The following is a 26,896-nucleotide window of genomic DNA, read 5'->3' as shown; positions in this document are numbered from 1 at the left end:
ATCTTAAAGAGGCACAGCCGAGCTTGCAGTCATCATGGGTGCTAAACATCTCACTATGCAGCTTCATCTGTCATATTCTACTGGGAGCTACTGCGAGTGTCCCAGCCAATAGCCGTGTTATGCTTTAGAGCACAACACTTCCTTGTGCAGGGCCCATGTGTCTCCCTTATGACATTTTACATTTTCCCTTGAATTAAGCTATTTAAAGACCAAAGCTGTGAGCTACATTTTCCTTGGAGCCTGGGTGAAATACATTCTCCCCCTTGCATCGTTAGTATGTCCTTGTGTATTGGAATCTTAATTACATTGGCTCCTAAAAGTTTAGTGCACGAATCTGAATTTGAAGTTCCAAAAGGTTTTAAATTGTCATAGTGATTGGGAAAACAAACTTGAGATTCAAGAAAAAACGGTTTTAAAATTAAAAAACACGCACAATTAACTATACTTTGTGGGCCGTCCTCCTGAGGAGAAAATTATTTATTTCTTAATAGCAGTTTTAAGAACTGTCCGCCAGCCGCTAGCACAACTGTACTTTACTTATTGCTGCTAAAAAAAAAAATCTTAGTACAATTGACTTTAATTATGGATTGGCACAGGCAGTTTTAATCATTGCTGCTACATTTTCTGTATAAAGTTATACATGTGTTCTGTCGGTAAAAATGAATGTTCTTAACCTATTATGATTTAATCTTGATTGTAATGATTTTTATTAATCAACAAATAAAGTTACTACTACTACTACTTCATTATATTGCCTCTAACCATACGCATCAGATATGAGTACACATTTTGGCATGGCAACTATTTAGTTATAATGATCAATGTCATGTTGGAGACTTTGAACTTTTCGATAATAAATGGGATCCTGGGTGTCTGTGGAAAAGAGTAGGTAAATATGCCAATGCAGTGCCTCCCTAATAACCGGGGACGGTGATGCCTGGATGCAAAGCTTTGCCATGTTTTCTTTTATCTAGTTATGAACAGACCTATGTGAGAAGCGTCCCACATAGGAAACAACTATTCTATAACTGATGTTGCCCTCTTCTGGAATTCCTTTGGGAGGTTTTTAATTTTTTTTAATGTATTTATTTTTATTTTTGGCGTTTTATATAGCGTTAGCCAGACCCGGAGGTATCGGAGCGCTTTACAACATTTGTTCATAACAGTCTAGTACACCAAGAGCGTGCAGGAAAACAAGATCCTCTATGCCATCCCTTTGTTGGCGTACATATTTAATAGTGCATTCAAGTTAGCTGTGTGCTGCTGCATGGGTGCTGCTCTCTGACCTTTGGTGCCCCCAGCCTCTTGCTATCTTTGTCTAGCAGCGGAGAGGTGCCGCATCGTGTAGCTAAGGCATCACTTCCAGGGTAGTATGAAGTCGATGCGGAGCCGGGTGACGCCACCTACCAGCACGTTGATGCAACACTGAGAAAAATCTAGGAGTATTCACAAGGTGAGGAATCTGCGGTTAGAAGTATCCACCAGAAAAACTGTTGTATATTACATGCCACGTCATCAGTAACAATTTATAGTATCAGAGAAATTCCATTGTTACTCAAGCGCATACTCTGCAATATTGGTCTTTTTGCTTTCGCAGTCTCTGGATACTTACTAGAGGAGCCTTCTCATCTGCCAGTAAAAAGATGACAAGTATATATATTACATATATTTCCATACCAAAAGCTGAAATAAGATGCTCTATACTTGGTGTGTTTTAATTACAAAAGAATACATAAGCACAAGGGAAAGCCTTTTCCACTTATTGACAAGGTTTACTTTTAAAAGTGGGACACAATTTTGTGAAAAACTATTTATATACGCACTATGGCAGAAATTCAATGAGATATTACATTAGCACAGTTTGCTCTCTCTTTTGTTGGGCTCCACTACTTAGAAAATATTTCAAATCACTTTCTGAAAATCCCTATGAAAGCTGGTTGTCCCTGATGTGTTTTTGCTTGGTCAGAGTAACTTATTCCGAGGTTTTAAGTAACATATTTTAACATAGATAGCAGATTCGTCTGCCGATTACATAAGTGGAGCCAAGTTTGGGGAGAGGATGTAGCCTTACGGCTAGAGGGGTCGACATTGGACCTGGGGAACCGGGCTTGGGGAACCGGGCTCGAGTCTCGGCAACGACGCTCAACATCCTGTGATTCTGGGCAAATCACTTAATCTCCCCATGCCTAACAAACATGAATGTGTTCATCTGTAACTAAACTGGTACTCATGTAAAGCGCTCTGATACCCGATGTCTCGGGTCTAGTTCGCGCTATCAAAAAAAAAAAAAGTTTGAATCATAGTTAAAATTTCCAGTCTTCATACAAACCAAGAGGATTTGGGCAAAATTACCGTAATATAGTAAATAATTTAAACAGCAGCTGTAAACTGAAGGGCCCTAGAGAGAACAACAATCATTCACAAAGAATATTGCTAATTTTGGTACAGTAACCTAACACATTGTCTGAATAAAGAATGTATGAATTAGGCAATAAAGGCATGTTATGAGACATCCCAAAAGTTACACAGCAGTCATTTAAGATTATGTTTCTATATACAGAGGAACATTCGTGAAATGTGTGAAAATGATAGATGTTGATAGAAGAAATTCTACTCTGAAATGAAATAAATGGCAGGAAAAAAAACACATAGTAGTAAAACACTACTTAGAGTGGTTTGCTTCTGGCACTGATTTGTTCCGCCAATCACTGTGCTTAAAATGCTTGTAATGGCTGCTGTTTGGCTGGCTGCTGAGATCAGTAATAGTGTGAAGTGGGACATGAAGAAGACAGAGGCAGTGCACTTCTGGGCCTGCCTATGCTGTGTGGCATTAGAGGGTGGGCCCAAACAGACTTATTATCCATATGCTGCTCAGCGTGAATAGCTGGTAATTTCTCTTCCCCCCTCATCTGACAACTGCAGGCAGGCACTTAACAGCTGGTAATGCCCGCAGCACAGAGCTATAATGCTTAATTATCTATAACAAAGGAGTTCAATGTATCCGGGCCTGGAGAAACTTCTCTCCAGGCCCACAAGTGTCTGATATCTGGTTGTACTGACTGTCTACAGAAAAACAGCACCAATATATACACACCTGTGTACAAACAACAATAAAGAAAAGGGCACGGTAGCAGTATTAAGGGATATATGCAGGATCGTATACATTGTTTTAGAGGCATTGTATTAACTTCTATTGGATATGGAACATGTCTTTGCCCACAACTGCTCTCTGTAGGGGTGGCTCACCTGTATGAGCATCGAGGCCCTTTCCTCGTTTTCTGCCCATTTTATTTATTACAATAGCAGTGAATTATATTTATTTACTACTAGTCTAATAAAAAATGGAGAACCAGGAGCTGGAATAAAACTCTACTTTACAGAGGTGTTAAGTAAAAACAAAATTGTAAATGTATGTTGAGGATGCCGGTGAAAGTGTGTTTGTTTTTGTATTTGAGCGAGCATCTGTGTCTGTGAGCATGTGCCAATGTAATGTGTGTAGTGAGTGACAGCCAGTAACAGGTAGTGAGTGAGAATGCGTTAGGCTGAGTGCTAGAGTATGAGTGAGTGAGAATGAGTAAGAGTGACTGCAAGTGAGTCGCACTGGGTGTGTGAGAATGAAAAAGTAAGAGGGAGAGTTAGAGTGACAGTGAGTGCAATGGAGGGAGAATAACTGAGCCAGGATGAGTGAGATTAAATGAGAATGAGTGAGTGAGTGATTCAGAGTAAGATTCAATGCAAGTGAGTGTGACTGAGAAGAGAAGGTATAGGGGGATGTAAGAGCAAATGCGATTTTAGAGTAACTGTGAATGAGTGAGAATGAAAAAATCAGAGTGTTTGAGAGTGAGAATGGTGGATTGAAGGTAAGAATGAGCGGAAATGAGTGTGAAAGTATGAGTCAGAGTAAAAATGACAGTGAGTGAGTGTAAATAAGGGCAAGAGGTAGTGAGAATGTATGACTGAGGAGTGGAAGTGAGTGAGGATGAGTGTCAGTGAGTAAATGTAAATGAGCATAGGAAACAATGTGATGCTATGCTTGAAAGTCTGTTTTTGGCCCTGGGATACTGAAAGTAATTACTGGCTTAGATGCACCTATAGAAAAATACGGGTGCTGGCATACTGGAGGCAAAAGCTTAGCATGACAGGCACCACTAGCAAAATACTGGCAGAGGTACACTAGAGGTAATTCTTAGAATAATGGGCATCCATGATCAAATACTGGTGATTGCGTACTAGAGAATTCTTTGCACATGGGGCACTTGTGGAAAAAGGCTGGCACTAGCACATTGGAGGTAATTCTTGACGTAAACAGCAGATGGCATATGGGAGGGGGGGAACAATGGCAAAACGCTGGCCCTGACATACTAGAGACAGTTTTCGACATAAGGATCACCCATGGTATATGGACAGCATTAATGGCGCACTCTGGAAAAAACTGAGGTCAGCTTTTGAGAAGCTTCATGTTTCATTGGCTTGGAACACCATGAAACCATTTGAGGGCAGCCCTCTCCCAATACCTTTCCTGAAGAGGTTTGGCTCACTCACTTCTCCTGCTGGCTACCATTCAGGGCAAGTAGTATCCCCCACCACTTTCAAAGACCAATTCATAATATAGGTGGCACCTAATAACACGTGTTCCCTGCTGTATTGTTACATTAATCATGCAACTATAGGTGAACTTCAGCATGTCAATTAGTGTCATTAGGGTTAAGGTCATGTGACTTCTTCAAGTCCAGTGATGTCAAAGGTCAAAGACTGTTAATTAAACATCGACTACCTCTGGTATTTTGGTGAATCGACATCCGTGCAGCATAAGAGGATGTTGTCCTGCCTCTGAGCAGATGATAATTTCATTAAAAATATGTGAAATAATTCTGGATCCATCCACTAGATGGCAGGATAAGGCAAAGCATGTTCGTCTGTTGCTAATTCAGCCTGGGTCAAAACAAAAAACACTGCAGTCCACAAAAAGCCGTCTTTATGGTATTTTTGCAACAGGCACAAAAAAATGCGCTTGCCACAACGTTACAGTGGTCCAGATGCGCAGCCAGCGGACCAGTACACGACTTGCATTTGGAAAGAGCTGGAAAGAGGGATGCCTGGTGCCAGAGAGAGTGCAGATTTCAATGTAAAAGCTGTGCCTGCTCTGGCAACACCCTGGCATCTCGTTTACCAGCATGAAATACATGGTGCTGAAGGAGAACTGTTACTGTGGCCACCTCCTGCGATCCTAATGTAAGGTCCTACTCCTAGGATGGCTGAAAGGGCTAAAGTAACAGCTCCCTTCACCAATATTCATGTTGCTAACGATGAGTGAGGCAGACAGGGGAGCAGAGTGAAATGACAGGGCTCGAGTCGGGGTACCACGCGGGTGGACGGCGTCCCCCCAATTATTTGACCGGGAGCTCAATAACTGGAGCAAATGGAGTCACACATTCACTCTATGGCCTCTTGGGACGAGATCGGAGCCCATTCAGAGCGCTGCTCACGTGCTGGCTTCTCTGATGCAATCGCATCTAAGGGGTGAGCGAGGGGAGGCAATGAGTCTGATGGTGCAAGCCACCTTTCGTGGCGTCACTTCCTGTTGTGGCGTCAGTGTCCCCCCACTTCTTTTTTTTAGGACTTGTGCCCTGAAAATGGATATCGCCCCGAGGTGAGATAGGAAAACATTTGCTGTGGGGATGGCGGGACAAGAGAAATAGTGCCACATTGGAAGCAGGAAAAATAGGGTGCCATGGGGCTAGATGGCAGGACGACGCTGGTGGGTGGCAGGAAACCAACTGAGGCGAAGGACCATTGCCAAGGGCTGAGAGTGCAGGGGGTGAGTGCCAAAAAGTCAGTGGGCAGGAAAAGGATGCCACAGGGGGAACAGGGATTGAGTGCCGGGGGAATGGCAGGAAGACAGGCTCCACTGGCAGGGGGGAGTGTGGTAGCACACGTTCCACGGGTCGGGGAAGGAAACGGGGGCAAGGGGCGGAATAACGACTGTCACATGTGCAGGGGATGTACACAAACCTGCTGAATCCCCAGAAGTCTTTTTCTCTCGGCTATGGCTGCATGTAAGTGATAATATAAGCTTCCTAAATGTGTGCTGTGCCTCCACAGGATGTTCCTAGAGGCATCACAGAAGGAGAGAGGGAAAAAAGACCTCTATTGCCCAACCTACTTCTATTGGCCAGGAGGCAGCACAGAGTCAATAAAAGGAGACTTAACCCAAGTTTAAAAAAATAAATAAAAAAAAAAAAAGATTTTGGAAGTGCTTTTGGAAAAGATAACAGGATTTAAAAAAAAAAAAGCTCTAATTACGCGACAACTTGTGAAACTACAACATTCTGGTTATTCCCCATAGCAGCTCCCTTAATAGTAGGACTGATATTGAAAAATAAACTTTTCTACATTTGATTTACAGAACTATAACTTCCAGTAAACTCTGCATATCCTCAGAGTGGAGCGGAAGGATTGTGGATGATCTATGGAGGACTTTTCTCAGTACATGACCAACTTCTACTCTGGGCCTACTCACCGTCTGTCATAGCCGGGACCGTAGGGGTACTGTTGCCGCTGACCCATGGCCATGTTTGGCATGGCTGTGGATGGAGCCTGGTTGTACATATCTTGCATTCCACTGTTGGGCATCTGGCCAGAGGGCATGTATGGCTCACTATTTCCAGACACTGAGAAAAGTCAAATGAAAAAGGATAATTAAGTATGACATCCTAGATAAAATAAGCTGTTGATATTTAAGAGGCAGTAGCATCATCTAGTTAAGTTGAGGCGAGGATGGATAAAGCTGTTACAGGTATCACAAGTGGTGGTGCTGCAAAGAATATCAAAAGGGAGTGGGACTGTGTGGTCTGGAAGCTTTGCCATTAGCGTACTACTAGTTGGTAGCATCATCATTTGGTTTTGTTTCCTTCACCAGGAGGTGATGTCTCTGGTTTGAGAGATTAGTTGGGATCCGAATATGAAAAGGTGATCTAAAATTACCTCTTATCTAGGAAAAATGTACTCAATAAGGAAATAGAGACCGGTGAGGTTAAAACAAATGTGGATGTGAAAGTGGGATGTATAATGCATCCCTGACATCACGTGTTAAAAAAAAATGGTCTACATGTTTCAGCCCAAATGCGCCCTCACCGGGTCGATGGCTTTTATCAGGACCAATATTTGGGGGATACCTTAATTTTCCCACGTCAGGTGGAACACTATCCCCTGGGTTAACTTATGTTCCAGTTGTATTCGTACCGGATTGTGAAAAAACACTGTTCTCAGCTTGTCCTAGTTAGATGGGTCCCCATAGGTTAAAGGGAAGGGCAGAGTGGTATGGCCGCCCTCTTGTAGGTACAGCTCGTTCTCCTCGGTCTGGTCCCTCCTGTCCTGGACGGTCCCATCTAATTACGACAAGTTGAGAACAGTGTTTTCTCACAATCCGGAACGAATACAAGCCGAAAATAGCTGTTGAGGGTCCCACAGATTTGTATTGAGATCCTTCCAGACCACATGTTCCCACTCACTTTTGATATTTTGTTCGCAATATACCTGGAAGCCGAGTGGTGTCAGAATCACTAGATGCTTCTCTTTCCCTCTTTTGATAATTATTGATTTTTCACGCAAAGAATATGCCTTTTAAAAAAAAAGGATGTATGTCAGTACAACGTGATCTTTTAGATCGCGGTACATGACAATGCTGCCATTACAACGCAAGTCGTTACAATGACTTGCGTTGTAGGGCGTGGATTGTGGAATATTATAATTTTATATTCCAACACCAGTCCACGTAACAGTAGGGAAGGTGTTGGAATATAAAATTACAATATTACTTATACAACAGCGCCATCCAGCGCAAGTCGTAGTAACAACTTGGTTGTAATGGCATCGTTGTAAAGGCAACGCGGTGTAAACACCGCGTTGTAAACGATGTTCCCCCAAAAAACCTAGAGAAATCACACTTTCACGACACTTAAGTATATTTTTATGGCGTTACTTTGTTGTGTGTATGTCTGTACTTTTTTAAGTCCCGGCTATGTTATCTGCACTTCTCTTGGATATCACTGTCAGCGCCACACCACAAAACAGACTTCACAAATCCATTTTTTATAATGGAACCTCAAGTTTGTGGACTTTTAGGAAGGAATAGACTAGTGGTGGTGGCAACAGGCAAGCACCATTCTGAAGTACCTTTTCTCATGCCAGCAAACGGGTCCTTATTGGGTTCGAAGGGCATCCTTCCCATCATGTCTGGCATGTTCATTCCCTGCTGGTAGGGTGTGTTGGGGGTCATGGAGTTCCGTTTTTGGTATGGAGCGTCCCCCGCGTCAGAGAAGGGATCTTGAATGCTGACCGCACTGTTTCTAAAGGACAGAAAATAGTGTGGCAACGCTGTGAACCAGAAAAATAAACTCCATGCATCGAGCAAAAAAATATTCACCTTACACATGTACATGCCATTTATATTTAAATTCACTGCAAGACGGATCTATCAAAGCTATTTACATTATTTTCATTTATCTGAGTGTCTATGGTGCAAGCTGACTTATGTGGCACCCATGTACAGCAAAACAAAAAAATAAACTTTTAACAGAATTGACCCTACAGTCGCCCAATTTTGGGCACTACAAAGGAACAGGCAGGTAGAGTTGTGAGACAAACTCGGGGACAGGATCCCATATAACAGCCCCACGGTCACTTTCAGGATCCATGCAAAAGCAGATGCATACCCAGAATCATTAAAGGGGTGTATACACAGTTCTACAAGTAGAGAAAGGAAGAAAAAAACATTTAGGGCTATCAATACACCTAAAATAGCTAAAACTTAAATTAAATAAAAAAAATTCTACCTATTCCATATTTTTGCAGCAAAGCCATATGTTTCAGTCCGTGGATTTTTCCTAAACTTCCCTTAACATATTTTGTTCCACAAAAGACAATATCAGAATCAATACTGATAACCATGCCAATACTTTATCTTACTGGCATTAGCCGACGGAGTAAGTTTAGCTCCGAGACTTCGCTTTCCCATGCAAACCCGGCAAACATAAAGAAAATTATTGTCATCCAAAAACGAGTTGCCCCCCAGAAGATTTGATCCCCATATACATTCAAGTTGTGACCATAATAAAGGAACGGGTAGGTTCAGATGAAGGAGAAGCAAGGAGGATGGGTAATTAAAGGCAGGGGAAGCAGCACACAAAAGCCAGCCCGAAAACACATGCTCCCTCACGGAGTGCTTAATGAAAAAGAAAAAAAAGTATTTCCCTAAATGCAAGCAGTGGAAGGCAAACAAAAGCATGGTAAAAAGGCTATACTACAGGGGAGTGACAAACACAAAAAGAGAATGGCTTAGGAAATCAAGCCATCGAATTTGAAGCAAGTAATTACAAGTGACCATCAGGTTAACCAATGGTAAGCCCTGGCCGATTTCTATGCCCACTATAAGATTTGGTACGGTCCAGAAGAGTTTTCTCACAGACCGCTAATATTCATCTAGTAGGCTGGCCCGCTAATTACTTCAATCGACTGTAATTTGCTTTATCATTTGAAATCGCCAGATTTAAGCTAAATCACAATTTCAGATTTGCCTACTAGTACGAAATCCCTCTGTTTAAGCCCCTAGGATATTCACACAATTCAATTTCTACTGTTCATAATACCAAAAACTAACGTTCTGCAGCAGATACCCAATAACCCAGCATCAAAAATGTCACTTGACTGCAATTTTTCAAGGGGAGAAACGATAATGGTTCCAATAAAAATGTAACTATTCCCATAGTAAGCCTTTTCTACAATGTGTATACTGTACCAGAAGAGACCTAGGCCTCATAATACAGTTTTTGTAGAGGTTTCCATTTTTACAGCCAACGAGTACAGAGGTTAGTCTGGTAGGTAATCAGTGCGTATAGTAGTGTAATCTTTACCAATGTTCAACATTAAATACCATTAAATAAAACCAGTTTTTCCAAATGTCTGATCGGTCAGAAGAATGCATTGGTGTGCTAAGTACACTATTAACGAAGATGAGAAATTAATTAATATATGAAAAAATATACATATACCTAAATGAATACGTACCTTCCACTTGGCATTGGTTGCATATGCCCATGAGGAGTGGACGCGGGGGTTGGGGGCTTCAAGTCACCGGGCATTTCGGCCATGGAATTGCTGCCAGTGGACTGGGGAGTATGGGGACCCTGCAGAGACCCAGAATTTGCTGGATTGTGAACAGAAAAGAAAACAGGAAATAAGGGTTAGGGGTAACGCCAAACAGTAGTCATGTACTCTTTCACACCAAATGAAATAGAAAAATGTATTCCTTAGTGCACATCACGGACAACTGAAGACAACAGTATTCCCGGTGGGTGAAGCGCTCCGACTCTACACAACTAAAAAGTGATCATTGAATTGGTTGGGCAATTGCGCTTTCTAGGGGCTAACACAGGGCACAAGCCCTAAAAAAGAAGTGGGGGGACACAGTCATCGGAAGTGAAGTCACGGCAGGAAGTGACGTCACGAAAGGTGGCTTGCACCATCTGGCTCATTACCTCCCCTCGCTCACCCCTTAGATGCAATTGCATCAGAGAAGTAGGCGCGTGAGCAGCGTGCTGTGAGCTCCGAGCTCCTCGTCCCAGAGAGGTCAAAGAGTGAAGTCCAGCTGTTTGGCATGGGGGACGGCATCCACCCGGTAAAATAAGTGGGGGGACGTCGTCCAGCCACGTGGTACCCTGACTCGAGCCCTGGGTTAACATGGTTGCATTAAGGCCTAGCCCCTCAATTTAAAGAGAATTCAGTTACCCATAATGCAAGTACATTTGGAACTCGAAATACTCTTTCTTTGAAGTCAGACATAATACAAATTATTGGACATTGAAGACTCACTTCTATACAGAGACAGGAAATGTGTGCTACTGAATGTGCCTTTCTCACATTAACAAGATGCCACGTTCCCTCTAGTTGGAAAAAGGGCGGCCGGGTAGTTTTCTGGGTACATGTTGAGGATAGAAATGGGCAGGAAGTGATATGATGCTTAAGGGGACGGAAAGCCGGATCATGTTATTCTTACAAAGAGACGCTAAGGCTAGAGACAGAAATATTTAGGAATCTTCTAAGTAAGTGGGGGTGACACTTTCTCGTGGCTGGAGTTTACAATGGCATTTAGAAAACAATCAGCGCCTGGGGTCCGGTGCATTAAAGGCTCTCTGTCTATTGCATCCAGTTAGGTACAACACCTATATGTAAATGTCTTATTATATACATGTGAACTACCACCCTGACGCAATGCGAACTATCAAATTATACATTCCCTGAAGCCATACAAGCCGAGGATATAAAACAAAATCTTTTGCACGTGAAAACTCTTCAAAATCAAGAGAATGCTTGGTGTGGGGGCGTTTACGTTTGCTTTTGTTCAGCACAGTCGTTTTGCTAATGTGTAAATCTTGATATACTATATATGGCCACTCGGTGGCAGCCTCGCTCGACCGATGATCAGATGGGGCGGGAGAGATGCGAGTGTGTATAGTGTGTATACTGTGTTTTGAGTGACGGAAAATAAATCATATTTTCAAGGGGAGGGGGCTTTCACACTTACTGGATTAACAATATATGACGAAAAACCAGGAAGTACAACGTATCACACTGCAACCAAACATTTTCGTATTCACTACCTAGTCATCGCAAACATGATCAGTCCGTTTATTTATCGCACCACGACTCAATCGCCCACGTTGATGTATGCCCTTCACACTAGTTTCTGCCTGTGGGGCTGTGTCGTCGCTCTTCATGTATGACGTTTCTGTTAGAAACAATATCGTTGACGTAAATAAAATAAAAACAAGCCAACTATGGTGCACTTCAATCATATGCTGATGCTTGCTTGCCTGGCCACTGACATTTTTGAGCTTGTCTGACAGGGTAGCCAGCCAGCAATTCACAAATGTGTGGGTCTAAGGTGGATTAGGGGTAGGGCCAGGCGTCCCGGATTTGCCCGACAGTCTCGGTTTTTCGCCAGCTGCCCCGTCAGATATCAGGAAATTAAGCTTATGTCCCGGTTTTTAGAGAGAGTTGGATGAAAACGGCAGTAGGTATCTTTTTATGTTTTGCAAAGCAGGGATAGGTAGCAGATATTATAAGAAAGTAATGTAATTAACAGGCATGCTACTGGCGCTAAAAATGTCATTTTATGCCTCTTCTGAAAATCTCTGCCAAGAAGCACTATCATTCTGTGAGCCTGGTTGAAGTAAAATTGTAGTCCTTCTATTTTTGGGAAATGTCACTGTTTTTGGCTTTAAAATTCGGGTCACACTAGTTAGGGGGGTGGACCTGCTAAATGGACGGCCCAGTTACCACAGTACTACGCCCAGCCATGCCAGCTCTGAACAAGAACAGGTTGTTCTGCCTGAAGGCGGAGTAACACGGTGTGGAGGACCGCCTCAAAAGCCGAGACTGGTGACCGCGGAGGGTTCCATCTCAGGGAACGTCGGCACGTGCCAGCTGCAGCGTCACGTATGGACTCTATAGGGCTGGCCGGTTTCGTCGTTGCTGTATCCTTGGTAAGCAGGGCGCATTCACGTGGGTGGGATTCGTTGATAAACTCACCCGGAGAGTAGCGCGGTTCTTAAAGAGTTCCCCCGAGTTTGAGAGGCGGGAGTTGCCAACATGTTAACATGAAGTAATGCTGCCGAAATTAGACGCCACTGACTGCATGGTACATACATGATACATGAGCTGAACCTCACCATATGGGACTAATTCTCAGTTTGCCTTATAGAGGAACTATAAGGGACATCTCAGATGGTTCATTCCAGGTTAAAGGTGGCAGCGTAGTCATGGAGAAAACTGTAAGCGAATGCAGAACATTTCTCCTATTTAAACCCTTCTGCCACGGATGAATGGTAGTTACCAGAAGGAATGAATCTATCTACCTTGTGAGGTCACGCTTCAACAGGTTTTTCGGGGTGCGAAAATACACATGCAATACTACTCAAAGCGCTACTACAGGAAACCTAGCAAAGAACTCTGTGTTAACATGAAGAAGCTGTGTATGTTGTTTGTGAAAGGGCATTGCCAAAGGCATGATTCAGTCCTGTAAACCATTATATTCTATAGGCTTCAGTGGCTTTGGGAAGGGAACACTTGTATACTGGTTATTACCCCATAGAAGTGCCAACTAATGTTATCACAACGTGTTATTTATATTTTATTTAATAATTAGCACGTATTATTACCTATATTGGTGCCAACTGTGCTGGTAACCCCCACTGAACGTAATCTGCTATGCTGTTTTTTGGTTGGTTTCTTTGACAAATATGTTGAAATTTACAGAGCCCAGGCTCCTAACGTTTAGTTTAGTCTGTTATGCATTTTTCATATCACATATTCATTTTGTGATAGCTTGGAAACGTTTTTTGCAAAAAGACATTAACACCAAGTGAAAGACTGGAATATACTGTATGTTTGTTTAAAATGAGAAAATAATTATGCAGTTGAGAATATAGAAATAAAACAAACTCATCTCTGTTAAAAATACATTTTGTGTGTAGGAAGAAGACAATATTGAAGATTTTCTCTGCAAAATGCAGCGAACAATGAGCAGTGATTGGAATTGGAAAGTTTAGGTTTTGTTTACCTTTCATAAATGGAATGTTAATAGACCAGTGGAGAACTGTCAAAGTGTGCACAGTGGTTGATAACACCAATATAGTTCAGAAACCCGTGAAATATTTCTCACATTTCACTGATCCCTGTGAAATATATTTTGTTATACTACTGCATTTGGTGAAAAAATGCACCAGAAAAACCAGAATGATTTACACACAGGGTCCCTTTTTTGGGGTCGGTGAATGGTGAGGTGGCACAACATGACCACCGTAATAACGCAAATAAATGATCCTAAAGATTCAAGAAGAGCTGCCATTCTGTCAGAGTGCTGAACAACTTGTGTTTATTTCACTGCAGAAAGCACCCTGGCACTCTTTGTTGCATTTCGGCTAACAATAGCCTTGATGATTGCTGATCAAGGCTGCTATATGACACAAGGAAACCTGCAACTCCTGTATAAAAACCCATATCTAACTTTCTTATAACAGTCTAGCTTCGGGCTTGGGCATCATTAGTCGTCTGATATAATAGAGTGATGTAGCTGCTCAACAATAATACCTTATGTAGTGGCAGAAATATTTCAGGTCGAAGAGCAGAATTAGAACTGTTTAAACACTGAATTCGCTTCTCAGCCGTTCAGATCAGTTTCCCGCAAATGTACAGTTTTCAACCAGAATTATGTAATTAGCAGCATGTTTATTTTTTACATGGCTAGAGCTCCTTACAGGAAAGCTGGAATCTCTATACGTCATGAAGTATTACCTTTTTTGAACATGACTTTGCCAGAGCCTCATTCAGAGAGCCACAGGGCAAGCAGGAGCTAATTGGCCCAACCGTTGGCATCGAGGCCTTTTACTCATGATGTCCCAGACTTAGGCTATGGATCGTAAGGAATGGGCCGAGTACCCCCTTCAGCACTTAACTCTCTGTGGTAGCATGGGTCAAGCAGTCCAAGGCTTCTCCTCTGCCTCACAGAGCACACTGGTCTTAGCAAGCAGGCAGGCGCTGGTGCTTCAATGGCAGGCGTTCTTGGATTCGGGGTGTGGCCTCAGGAGGGGGTGTTACACCCCGTCTAAAAATGTATTTTGTTGTAAATAGTTGGGTACAAGTGCTTTCAGTCGGATATAGTGAAGTGTCTGTCTGTGAAGTGTCTGTTGGATTTGACCTGGGATATTTACATGCCCACATTGATACACACACACACACATGCCCCTAATAATCTGTCCTTCCCTCTCTTTTTCCAATACCTCTTAAGTCCCCCTTAAGTCGCCCTCATGTCATGCTTCTAATATAACGTGTTTTGACATGAAATCTCAGCGTGATTGTTGGGAAATGTAAACCCTCCCAATCTTACTGACCATAATACACCCATGCTTGGATTCCCTAGGTAATGTCCCTTCCCCAAGCTGGGAGCAGTCTTGCAGAGCTTCTCCTCCTCGCACAGCTAGACTGGCTGCTTGACAGTTGAAGATGTTGTGGTCTAGAGTGCCCCTTCGTATAGTCCATTTCCTCGCACCAAATGTGATTCAGAATTAAAGTAGTTGAAGTTCATGTTGGGGGTCTCTTTCTTTTAGAAGTGCCCTCTCCTCTGCCCTGCCCTTCCTCCAGAAAGCAGTCTGTCACAGCAGGAGCAACTCTAAATCTGATTCCTTCACAACAAAGGCCATAGGAGAGACTAGATGTTTACACCCGTATGTCAGCCACAGGAATATCTGTATCAAATGTTATCCCAGGGCCTCAAGCACTACTCTATGATTCTCTTAGCAGCTCCATCCCCTTCCTGAGATGTGCCCAGGCCCCCTCCCAGCGACCTTTCTCTGAATCAAAGAGCACCCTTTGAAGTGCACTGAAGTGGCTCTCTCTTCCGCCAGTGTGTCCCTCCCAGCTTACAAGAATGTAGCAATACGCAAATCTGTATGGGAGCGTTCCTCTACCTCTGCTCCTCATGGTCCCCCAGTCAACCCTGGGTCTCTCAAAATGGAACACAGAGTCTTCCGTGCATTGTGCTCTTCACAGGCACATATACACCCAGCACATACATATAGCATACATGCACAGCACAGTACTACCTCCTTCATGTATTGTACCATTCAAAAGGCACAAATACATCCAGCACATGAGTATCTCCCCCCCCACACACACACACACACACACACACTGTGCACTACTCCACACCAAACCGATGCATCCCAAAAGGTGAGTTAAGCATGCAGCAGCGGAACTTTAAATAACTGAGCATGTAGGCCTCACTAAAGTGACACAGGTAAAAAAAGAACTGTTCTATTTTACTTATCACTACCTGGCATGCAGCCACCGCCACGTTTGTGTTGCTTAACTCCTGTTAAATGCAAACAGAACAATTGATGGACAGAACATTGAGCAATTTCAAACATTCACCCCAATACAGAGATGTGGGCCTAAATCCATTGCTTTTCTGCTCCCCATGCCATTCCAGTTTAAACCAGCCATATGCAAATCAGTCTTGATCTTGCTCCCCATCGGAACACTCCAGCCTGACCTGCCAGGCCAGGTCCTCACTGGACTGGAAACAAGCATTATGGGACCAGTTTCTGGGTTTCACCCCTTATCTGCCAGGCTAGCTTGACTCCAGTGGCATGGGACACATGTCTGGGCATACCAGTTTCACTAGGGTGACTCCCCAGCATAGAGATCTGGGCCTAAATCCATTGTTAATACCCCCAAATCGGTCCCAGGATGCTTGTTCCGATCCAGGGAGGACCTGGCTTGGCAGTTGAGGCTGGACAGTTCCCATGAGGTGCAGGGTAAAGACTGATTTGCATATGGCTGGGTCGAAACTGGGGTGGTATGGTGAGCAAAAGAACGATGGATTTAACCCAGATCTCGATTGGGGGTGAATGTATGATTCATTCAGCATTCCGTCCAACATTTGTTTGCGTAGCACATAGTTCCTAGTAAAGGCAGGAGCCTTTCACGACAATGAGGGTAGCACTTTTGGCACCCCTCCTGGTCACAAAAAACAGCAATCTGTGAGAAAGGCCAGTGTCCTGGCACACACACACACATGATCTGTGTTCACCTATGACAACAAAAATCTGCATTAAGGATCCAGATATCATTACAGTTGGGACAGTCAGGGCAGGGGTGTACGTCCATCACCATGTGAAGTACTTTTCCGTGCCAACAGACATCCATTAAACTGTATAATAATGTGTTAGCTATAGATTGCTAGCGGTAAACTTGATCAAAGCTTTTGGGGAAAAGGATAATGATGTGACCAAGTACTATAAGAATAAAGTACCCTCTGCTGTATGTTAAAAGGATATTGCAAGTCATTTTGCCATTACATCCCCTTGTAAAGCATATATATTATATATATATATACATAACATTAACACCGTGGCACACTAGTATATTTTCAGAATAATAGAATACACTGGAAGGGAAAACACCAAGCAGAAGACGGAGTAATCATGAATGTATTTTTTGCAGATGGTCGAAACACAGACACTGCCTCGCATGCACCGTATTCTTTTCTGACATCAGAACAGCTGGGGGCGGAGGCATCAGCTGCTATGGATATTTTTTCCGTTTAATGCCGGAGCACAGGCAGAATCAGAAAATGCTCCTCAGGCTTAAAATATTCGCCTGCGCTGGCTCGTGATTCACAGCCCACGTCTATTTACAATACTTGATTCCGCTAATAGAGACAGAAAAAAAAAATCTTTCTCTGCCAGAATTTCGGGTAAGGGACAAAAAATGAATGCAACCTCTAAAGCTCCGTTAATATAATGGTTGACACGCACGCTCAGATATCCCCGGCTTTTGCCAGAAGCTACAAATGTATACTCTAAAGTAAACAAAGAAAAGGTCGTGGAAGGTTAAGTACATTCACATACTTCAGTGTGAACAGCCAGCCACCACGCCGAGAAGATAATTTACACAGCGTGAACTCGGTGCCCCGGTGCAGGCTGGGCGAGTGCGCGAGGGAGGCAGAGCTAGAGAGAGAGAGAGAGCCCCCATACGTCACCACACGGAGGTCAAACAGAGGCTGCCTTTGTTTACAGCCGAGACACTCTCACTCCCCCCCCCCCCCCCCCCTTCACTTTTTATTCACCTTCTACTGGGGATTCCCCTTCTGGCTGCCTGACAAGTTCAGTGACATCACCTGTCAGCTAATAATAGAAATGCAGCCAGCCACCTGCCAGGGAAGATAGATGGGCCTCTAGTTGCAGACTTGCTCGTTTGAATGACTGGTCTTTTTTTTTCTTCCTCTCTCTAGACAGGACTCCCTCTCCTGGCCTCCATATGTCTGTGGTGACAGGGAAACATAACAGGGGCGGGAAGGGAAGGTCGTGGACGCCGGCTGGCTTCATACTTTGTCAGAGAACACGATCACTACGCACCCTATAAGAGACTAGTGACGTGAGTCAGGACTTCAAAACATGGCAGTCGTGCACGGAGAGAGTCGTGCAGGTATACAGGCAAAATACCACTAATAATCCGCCACTGCAAACACATTCCAAATGCAACAAAGCATGCCTCTCTAACTCCCATTTGCAGACTGTCCCAAAAACTAGGAATCTATGGATGTATCTAATCAAATAAACCACTCTGGCATTGTAATGCGTTATTATCGTATTTATATAGTGCCTAGTACCCCGTGTGTGTGGGGCTGAAGCACTTGCCAAAAAAGGCAGCACGCAACACCGTTATGGGTGTGTGGTTGGATGAGTGTTGTCTTTGCTTTGGCCTAGGTGGGAAATATTTCCATGTTATGTGTGATGACCATCAGGGTGCGGTTATGTTATGGGACCCAACTAACTATTAGTGGTGTAATGCATGAGGAAGTGTGAGAGACAGATGTACATTTTCCAAATATCCGTTAAGATGGCAACTCCAATAAGCTCTGCAGGTCACTTTAATGTTAGTAGTTTATGTTTTAGTTTCTCAATCCAATTTCTTGTGCTTGCTGTGGCAGGAGGTCACCCACTCTGTGCTCGTATAGATCTGCATGAAGTAACAGCATCAACAGAGTGTGGAATGGTGGGTGGGGGTGGTAAGGATCAGGTGTCTGCTCGGTCACACTGTGCTACAGTTCTCCTTTATATGACTGCCATTATGAGACGTCAACAGAGGAGATTTGCCAAGATGAACTGTGTTATTGCCATCCTTTTTGTCATTATAGGATGAAAATGCTCAGAGTATGTGGCTATTTGGGACCTGCATGGCAGACTCTGTCAGAGTTCTCCTTTTAGCAGCAATTTGTGGCACATCTCTTTGATCTTAGCAGGCTTGTCTGGTTAGTACTGAGTTGTGCTGGTATAGCCTGCATCTGTGCCACCCAGTTGCCAGCAACGTTCCACTGGTACTTTAATACATTAAATGCCTATACCATAGACAATGAGGGATCATGTAATGAATTGGTACATGATATGGTGACATGGATTATATTAAATGGATACTGGGGAGAGCCATCATTATGTCTAGATTCCATCTTGTGGTTAGAAGTAGAAGGTGTAGTAGAGATAGCTTACTACGTCTGTAAAGTCTGGTGGAGGGGACGGAAGCTATGGTTAACATCCCATATGTCACTAAGCAGGTAGCAGGTCTTAGGACGCAGAGCGGAATCAAGTACTTCTAGTGTTGATTGAAGAGACAAAGTCCTTTTATTCCATGCTTTTTTTGTGGTCATTGTGAGTTTATGTTGGGTGGAGTTCCCAAATTTGGGATGAATGCCAGTGTCTGTCCTCTTGGCACAGGGTGAGGGTCCGTACTGCTCCATAGCACTTGCTTATATTGATAGAAAGATGATTGTTCTGGGTTCTAATCCAGGGACAGCTGTTGATGTCATTATCCTGGGAACAACCAGGTTTTACCACTCTCCTCTGAATCGTCAATGCTCCTGCAGGTTTTGAATTTTGGCAGGAAATCCGCTACAGAGCCAGCAGTCGTGTACTGAGAAAATGAAGCCTCCCATGGTTTTATATTGCATGATTGCATGATTATCTGTGGTGCTGGCCTGTAATGATGTATCCTACTTTATTTTGTATTGTTCAAACGTAATAGATAGTATAGTGATCGCTTTCCCCTGAGAGGCTCCATAGAGTGCTAAAAGTGTTCTGTACACTGAATATGTTGCTAAAGTTAGTCAGTGAAATGTTTGCAGGATTGGTGATGTTTTCCGTGGGGTGAAGGCAGAGAAAGAGTGTTGCTGCAGCATTTTGGATTTATTGAATTTTGAGTATTACAAAGTGGGATGTGCCAAGTCATAGGCTATTTGCATTATTGAGCTTGGAAATCACGAGAGTGAGGCCCAAGGTTTGGGAAGGTGGGTCAAAGCATTTGCATTGTGAACTCAATGGTAAGTGGCACCAGAGATAGATCTGAGTCCATGGTTACTCCTAGGGTTCTCACTGCTCTTGATGTAGCTGATGAAGCATCAAGTTCCCGGGGCCATACGTCCATATGTATGTGCCATTGTCCACAGGTCAGGGTCTCTTTCTGTATGGTGTTGAGCTTTACGTGGTCAAGTCTCGACATGTAGAGGTCTTCTGGCCCATCCATTTTTAGAATCATTTGTGTATCATCTGCATAGTTGTAACATGTAAGGCTGAATGAGCTGATCAGGTCCAATAATGGGTTTAAACGGATGCTGAAAAGAGAATTGACTGGCTCTTTTGGGATACCACAATGGTGGGTATGAGGGTTGGATTCAAAAGGTGATATGAAAACCAGATGTTGTCTGCCTTCGAGGTAAGAGGCAATCCATTTCAGAGTACTGAACAGTGTCAAATGCTGCTGAAGGGTCCATAAGCCGTAACGCAGACACTCCATTCTTGTCCAGAGGGATACAAGGGCTGAGACCCTGCCTCTGCCTTTACTGAGTCCAGAATGCTTATCAGATTATCAAGCTAGTTTCTTCAGTAAAATTGGAGAGTTGAGTATAAACGACTCGCTCACATAGTTGACTTATAAACAGGGAGTTGGAGATGGCCTTTAGTATGCTGTGTTGGATGGGTCAGGATTTTTCCTGCTTGAGAAGCAGTCTAATGTAAGAGGTTGCTAACTCAGTGTGAAAGAACCTACAGCTAAGGATTTTTAAAATATGTTTCTAGCTACTTCCCCCTGCCCAAGTTCTGCGTACCATATCATTGAAGAGGTTTCTAGAGAGGGCGTTGAAGGTGACAAGAGATGGGATATTGGTATTGTTCATCATCACGGTGGTGCAGTCATGTGTGAAGGAATGCTAGCTGTTTTGTCGCTAAGGTTTGAGATGAGGTCTAAGGAGATTTTATTGTGGAAGACTGGTCATTGTGGGGTCTCTGATTTTGGCAACCTGCTAGAATCTTGTGCCATCCATTTGGTGGCCATTCAGCTTCAATTAGGCCTGTGGAGCAGTGTGGTTTTTGTGATTGTTGGCCTTTGTTATAATGTTGAAGCATGAGTCTAACATTTCCATCCCTTTTTTCATCCAGTTGTGTTGTAAGATGTGGGTTTGTTTTTAATGGTCTTTAGCAGTATCGGATTGTCTAGTACAGCAGACCTCCAGTTGCAGAAGGTGCACAAGTCATACAATGGCTTACTGAATAATGTTCTTTCGAGGTGGAAGTCAAGTATTGGGAGGGTACATTGTTTTCCATTGTCTATATGTGGATTTATTTTGTATGATATGATAGTTGTTATCTTAGAGAGGTTGTTAAAGATTGCTATGTTGATACTGAAAGTAATAATGTGGTGAAATTTCAGATAACAGACGAAGCATGGCCTTTAGGGACGAAAATGACGGCATCTGTGTAATTGTAGGAGTGGGATGAAACCAATACAATTTATTGATAGTTGAAGGTTTTAGGACTAGATATGCTGGCAGAAGTTGTCAAATCCTTCCTCTGTTGGCACCTCCAATGTAGCGGTTGAGGTGAATTAGTAGAATCTTGGTCACTGTGTTTAGTAAAGGATCATTAAATAGTATGTTGCTGAGAAGTGGCCTACAGTGGAATTTGGAAAGATGTAATATCTTTCCAGCAAGGATTCAGAGTTACTGATGTTGAAGACTTTGATGTGAGATATCTGTAAAACTTTCTTGGGGTTGACTGCAAGGCCACCTCCAATCCTACTGATGCAATTTTTGTTAATGAAGCTGTATCATGGTAACATGGCTTCATGGCACATGGATGGCGAATTCTCGCAAAGCCATGTTTCTTGGATGAAAGTGAAATCTGATGCTGATCCTTATCATATGTCAAAGATGTTACAATTCTTGTTTGAGGCTCTTGCGTTGATGGGTAGGCAGTATAGCTGCTCTGTCATGTCAAAATGATGCATCAAAGACGCCTGACTTGGTGTGAAACGGCGAGAGGAGGGAGTCAGAGTATGGGCTGTTCAGGCTGTAGATTAAGGAGAGTTTGGCGAGCGGGCTTGCGAGTTAAGGAACCTGGCATTAGAGTGGTGGATATGGTAGCCAAAGCTGTTTGTGGTATGTGGCTGTGTTGCAACTGCCGGGTTACATAGGGGTTTGAATGGGTGGGAAGAAGGTGTGACCTGAGAATTTAAAAATTATGTGCTCGTACCATGCCCTCCTTTAACCTCTTCCTGGCAAGTGATGTTGTTGGCTTCTGTTTTGAGCATGCGCTCTTCCTACGGTTGGGTTATCTACAGCCCAGTAATAGCTTTTCTCAACCCGTGGTTGTACACAAGGTTTGTACCCAAGAGTCTTAATCCCCTACAGCCTGTAACAGCTGTCACCTGCTGTAGTGAATGGTTGATTATTTGGGGGTTTGGAAGAGGAGTTGAAGAATTCCTGGCCCCAACAGACAGCACCTGTAACCTGTCGTCGTTTAGGAGTATGCCCTAAATGTTTAAGTAGGAGGGCAGAATGTGGCTCTCAAAGCACAGTTGTTGATGCTGGGCAGACAACTTGGTCAAGCCAAGAGTAAAATCATTCTGGGTTTGGGGAAAGTGAAGACCCTTATTATATGGAAATAAGCTACCAGCAAGTGTATATCAATGGAATATTGCAAACCACCCTAAAGGTCTGTGACCACGCAAAGACTGTGACTTACAATAATCTTACAATCTACAAATGAGGGGAGTCATTATTCCATATGTCATATGATTTTTAAACTGGTCTCCAAAATCATAAAATATCCTATAACGCCTTTTCTATAATTCATCATTAGCAGGGCAGTTATGAGTAAATCTGGGAGGGGTTTGCAAAATCTAAATAGACTAACATGGAATCCTCATTATAACTATTTGTCGTAGGTCGCGATCCTCTTCATTCTGCAAGCCAACTGCAACACAGTGGATTACAAGATACTCCTGTTCAAAATGCCAGTCTTAGACATCACTGACTCCACATTTTAGCGAGCCATCCGACCCTGGTCTATTTCAGGAAGCACCAATACTTTCACCAACACCCCTTTCCCAGTCTGTAAGCCTCCCCCGCCCCTCCTACAAGGCCCGATTCTTGAACTTCTTTTCCTCTCACCACATACCAGCTTGATAGGAAACACCTCCTTTTATCTAAACATCTTTGTGCTGAAGACGTAAACATATTTACTTTCTCCCTTTTCATCCTTCCTGTTCAGATCCACAAAAACTGATTGTCTCTCAACATAGGCCAGCATTGACCATGCTCAACATGGAGAAAGATTGGTTTTACATTTCATCCTGTGCAGCACTGAAAGTCATTTTCTTCCCAGTTTATTCCTCCTGACATGACCATTCTTGCACCTCTGCCCACACCCAGAAGTACACCTCGACAGCAATGAGGCTCCCCTCATTCATCACCACTGGAAACACAACAGGCTCCATTCATCTCTTAACCAGGCGCAACATCTTCCCGTGTCAGCAAACTCAATGACTGCAGAAGTCTATCTCTAGGCATTTATTTATACTCTTTCCAACCTCTGAACAAAGTCTCTGATTTTACCACCTCATGCTTTTTAACATCACTTAATGTGCTTCCTCCTACACGTGCTATCACGAGGAAGGTTACTTTGATACACCAAGCCAAATGCTGTTCACTTCCTGTCTCTAGACTTCAAGACTTTAGGTAGATCTCTAAAATGCTTCCAACTGCTCCTTTTCACATTCTCTGGACTCTGAAGCCGTCCGCTGTATTAATACCTCTGATCATCCATGTCTGTGTGCCACATCCTCTCACATCACTTTACTGGACATGACATACTCACTACAAGATACAATTGGACTGACAGACGTACCGGAACGGGTGCAAAGGTGGAGGTTTCCCCACACCTGGGGAGCATTAAATGGATTATATTCCGACATATATTCGGATAATAAAACCAGATCAATTGGGGATCTGGATTAGCTAAAATCTAACACGACCACTGACTGATATTTGGAATTATGGGACGGAATAAAACCGGCAAGAAGTTACATTGGAAGAAGCTTTTAGCCCTGAGGAGGTCTCAAGACAAATCTCCCATCTGTGTGATGAAACACATGTTGGCTTTGAAAGGCTAAGGAGTAACATAGTTGAACAAAAGAACAATAAAGAACAGGAAAACAAGAATACTACTGTTAATCCTGGACTGTTATCTGATACTGGATGATAGGCGTGTGCTGGGGGACATCTTGCACTTTACTGGAGCGGCCCACACTTAATTACCTAATGTCCAGCACCTTTTTTAAAAACCAGGACCCAGAAGCTATACTCCTGCAGATTAAGGGTTCCTAGTCTACACTTCAAGTTACCCCAAAAGCTCAAGCACTAATGAGCTCACCCAAACACTTCACTGTGTACACTTGCTCCAATGTTTGTCTGCTACGTAACGTGGTCTTGTTCTCCACTAAAATTTACTTTGTGTACTTGAACTTAATCACTTCTTTTGTCATCAGTCTTTCACTCAACAACCTTTCATTACGTCGTATGGCTTTCTGTTTCCAGTGTTAATCTTTCAATCTGAAGGCACTATGTTTTGATCATTCCTAAGTGATTAAAAAAGGCACACAGTAGGAGGGGATAAGCGAAGCAAAAGCAGCCAGTGTCATTCAAACCTACTCACCCAAGAAATAGAAATACTAATCAAAAAGGACAAAGTACAGCTATGGTCTCTCCTGCCAGATAACAATGAATTGCTACAGAACAGGCATGCCTCTATTTCTACTCCATTAGCCAGAAGCTTCCACAAACACATCAATGACTGCTGCACTGCATCTTCCATTTTAATATAGCAATATTGTTGTTCTGCATACATTCATGGAATGTGACTGATAATATAAACCAGATCTGTAATCTTCCTCTTGTCCCCCTTTCATCAATCTTTGCGTGTTTTCTGCTCGATCACAAAACTTTTGAAGGGTGCACTTAAAAGCGAAATTTTGAAAATGCATGTGTCAACACAAGCTGACAAGCTCATGGAGTTCAAAATGAAATCGGGTTAACTCTGAATTGGAAAGGACAATGATTAAATATTTTTGCACTTATTCCCTCACAGACATTTGGAGGTGTGAACGAACGCTTGACACGTGACAGAATAAATGGCTAACCATTGGCCATATCAACAAGTATAAAGGCAAATCACTGGAGTCCAGGAAAAGAGAAATTTAAAAATTCATTAAGTTAAGATCTACCAGGATTGTTATTGAGGGACTAACAGTTATTAATTGTTGATACCTTAATCCTGTCAAATTGGCGAATTTGTATTGTGTGCCTAAAGTTAAAGTGTGGTCAATACAGTAAAGGTTTTGATCACATGAACTGAAGGGAAGCCCAGCTCCTATTAATGCTCGACTACTAATTATTAAAAACTTTCAGTTGAATGAATCCTATAATATGCGGCTCATTCTTTGTTTTTTACTTGGAGGGCCGTTATTAGTAAAAACCGTACAAGGGCAAGTTTTAGGTTTCTTGTGATGTGTCCGTTTCTAATAAATTGTTCTTCCTCCAGTGGCGCAATTAAATTTAAGCTCCCCTCCTGCAAAGTACCTGGAGGGGCCGCCCACGCTCTGGACCCAGTCAGGAGCTCTCCGTACCGCACAGTGCCGGAAGGGGGCCTACCGCACCGCGGGGCTATGGTTACGCCACTGCCTTCCTCACAGTCTTACGGTCCGCAATATCGTTTCTTCACTTACCAGGTGAGGGAGGCTGGATTTTGGCCTGCTTCTTGGACTCTGCAGTAGCAAAAATCTCTGGAGGGGGCTCCTCCCCGCGTTCAATCTTGCACTCGAACGCGAACAGGTACTGGATGTACTGCTTCTTCAGGGAACTGGCAGCGCTGCTTGAGGTACCCACATTCAAGTTGGTCGACAGTTCGCGCCACTTCTTGCTTTTATTGACCTAGTAATGAAAATGGCACCATCAGCGGTGTGCAGCGAAGCAGCCAGCTCAGCCAGTAAGGGGAGAAAGAAGAAAAAAACCACTTACAGACCTGGTGCACTTTCCTTCATTTTATTTGCCTCTTTTAACTAACGCTTATTACTCGCACACAGCAACTGCAGAGACAGCATTTACAGTTACAAAGCCATTACAGAAGCCGCTGATCACAACATAACAGGCTCGCCTGCTTGAGTCCTCGGCACACTGCTTCTCCCAGCACCTCGCATCCCTTCCAGGGGCTGGGGCTGCTCGACACTTACAGCAGCAATTCATCACCAGCAAATAACGCAGACATTCACACACCCCTGTTCTAATTAAAACCCTATCTTCTAGAAACTCATTTAAAAAGCAATAACAATAATAACAACTGTGTTATTTTGCAGCTCGCTGGAAGGGTTGTAGGGCAGAGATGAGGGAGGAAAAAAGACATGTTTTTTCCCACTTCCAAAGTATCCGGTGCATGCCAGGCAATTTAGTCCCTCGGCTCTAGTTTGGGGCCTCGCTCGCAGTGCATGCTTTACTGTGGTGGCGAGTTCCAGGCGCCAGATTAGAGGCAGAAGCTGGCACCGCTGTGCTTGCCACAGACCTCGACTGTCGAAGTAACATGTTCAACAGTTTCTACTGCAGGCACCTTGTAAGATTAGCTTCATAGGACACACGTTCACAAGAAACAGACATCTCCTCAAAGTGGAATACATTTATATCAGATGTAGCCTCTGTGACCAATCACCCCCTCTTCTCCTGATCTCTGCCTGAAAAGACGCTGAAAGTGAGGTCTCCTTCTCAAGCATGGATTACCGCTTCCACCTAAAGTGGCAAACCTGGATGGCGCTATCTGTCCACAGACTGCTTCGGTTTTAACTCCTTGGACAATACGTTAGGAGAGGTAATCGAAATACTTGTTCATGGCTGCAGCTTCTGGGCAGGGATGTCTTAATCATCCATAAAAACAGCATGTCAATACATGCATGCATCTTTTCA

General features: G+C 43.3%; 1 protein-coding gene across 4 annotated transcripts in view; it reads right to left on the bottom strand.

Moving 5' to 3' along the window:
* ARID1B (AT-rich interaction domain 1B) overlaps positions 1–26,896 on the bottom strand; it is an 807,447-nt gene that overhangs the window by 21,832 nt on the left and 758,719 nt on the right. For all 4 annotated transcript variants that reach the window (XM_078648614.1, XM_078648616.1, XM_078648615.1 and 1 more), the window contains 4 exons: positions 25,672–25,876; positions 10,066–10,204; positions 8,176–8,348; positions 6,521–6,671 (listed from right to left, as the gene is read on the bottom strand). In XM_078648614.1, coding sequence (XP_078504740.1) covers positions 6,521–6,671; positions 8,176–8,348; positions 10,066–10,204; positions 25,672–25,876 — 668 coding nt within the window. The remainder of the gene's footprint in view (positions 1–6,520; positions 6,672–8,175; positions 8,349–10,065; positions 10,205–25,671; positions 25,877–26,896) is intronic.

Source organism: Lissotriton helveticus, chromosome 6 (assembly GCF_964261635.1).
Source record: "Lissotriton helveticus chromosome 6, aLisHel1.1, whole genome shotgun sequence".
NCBI classification, from domain to species: domain Eukaryota; kingdom Metazoa; phylum Chordata; class Amphibia; order Caudata; family Salamandridae; genus Lissotriton; species Lissotriton helveticus.
The sequence above is the reverse complement of the archived record's forward strand: the minus strand, read 5'-3'. Positions and strand labels throughout refer to the sequence as shown.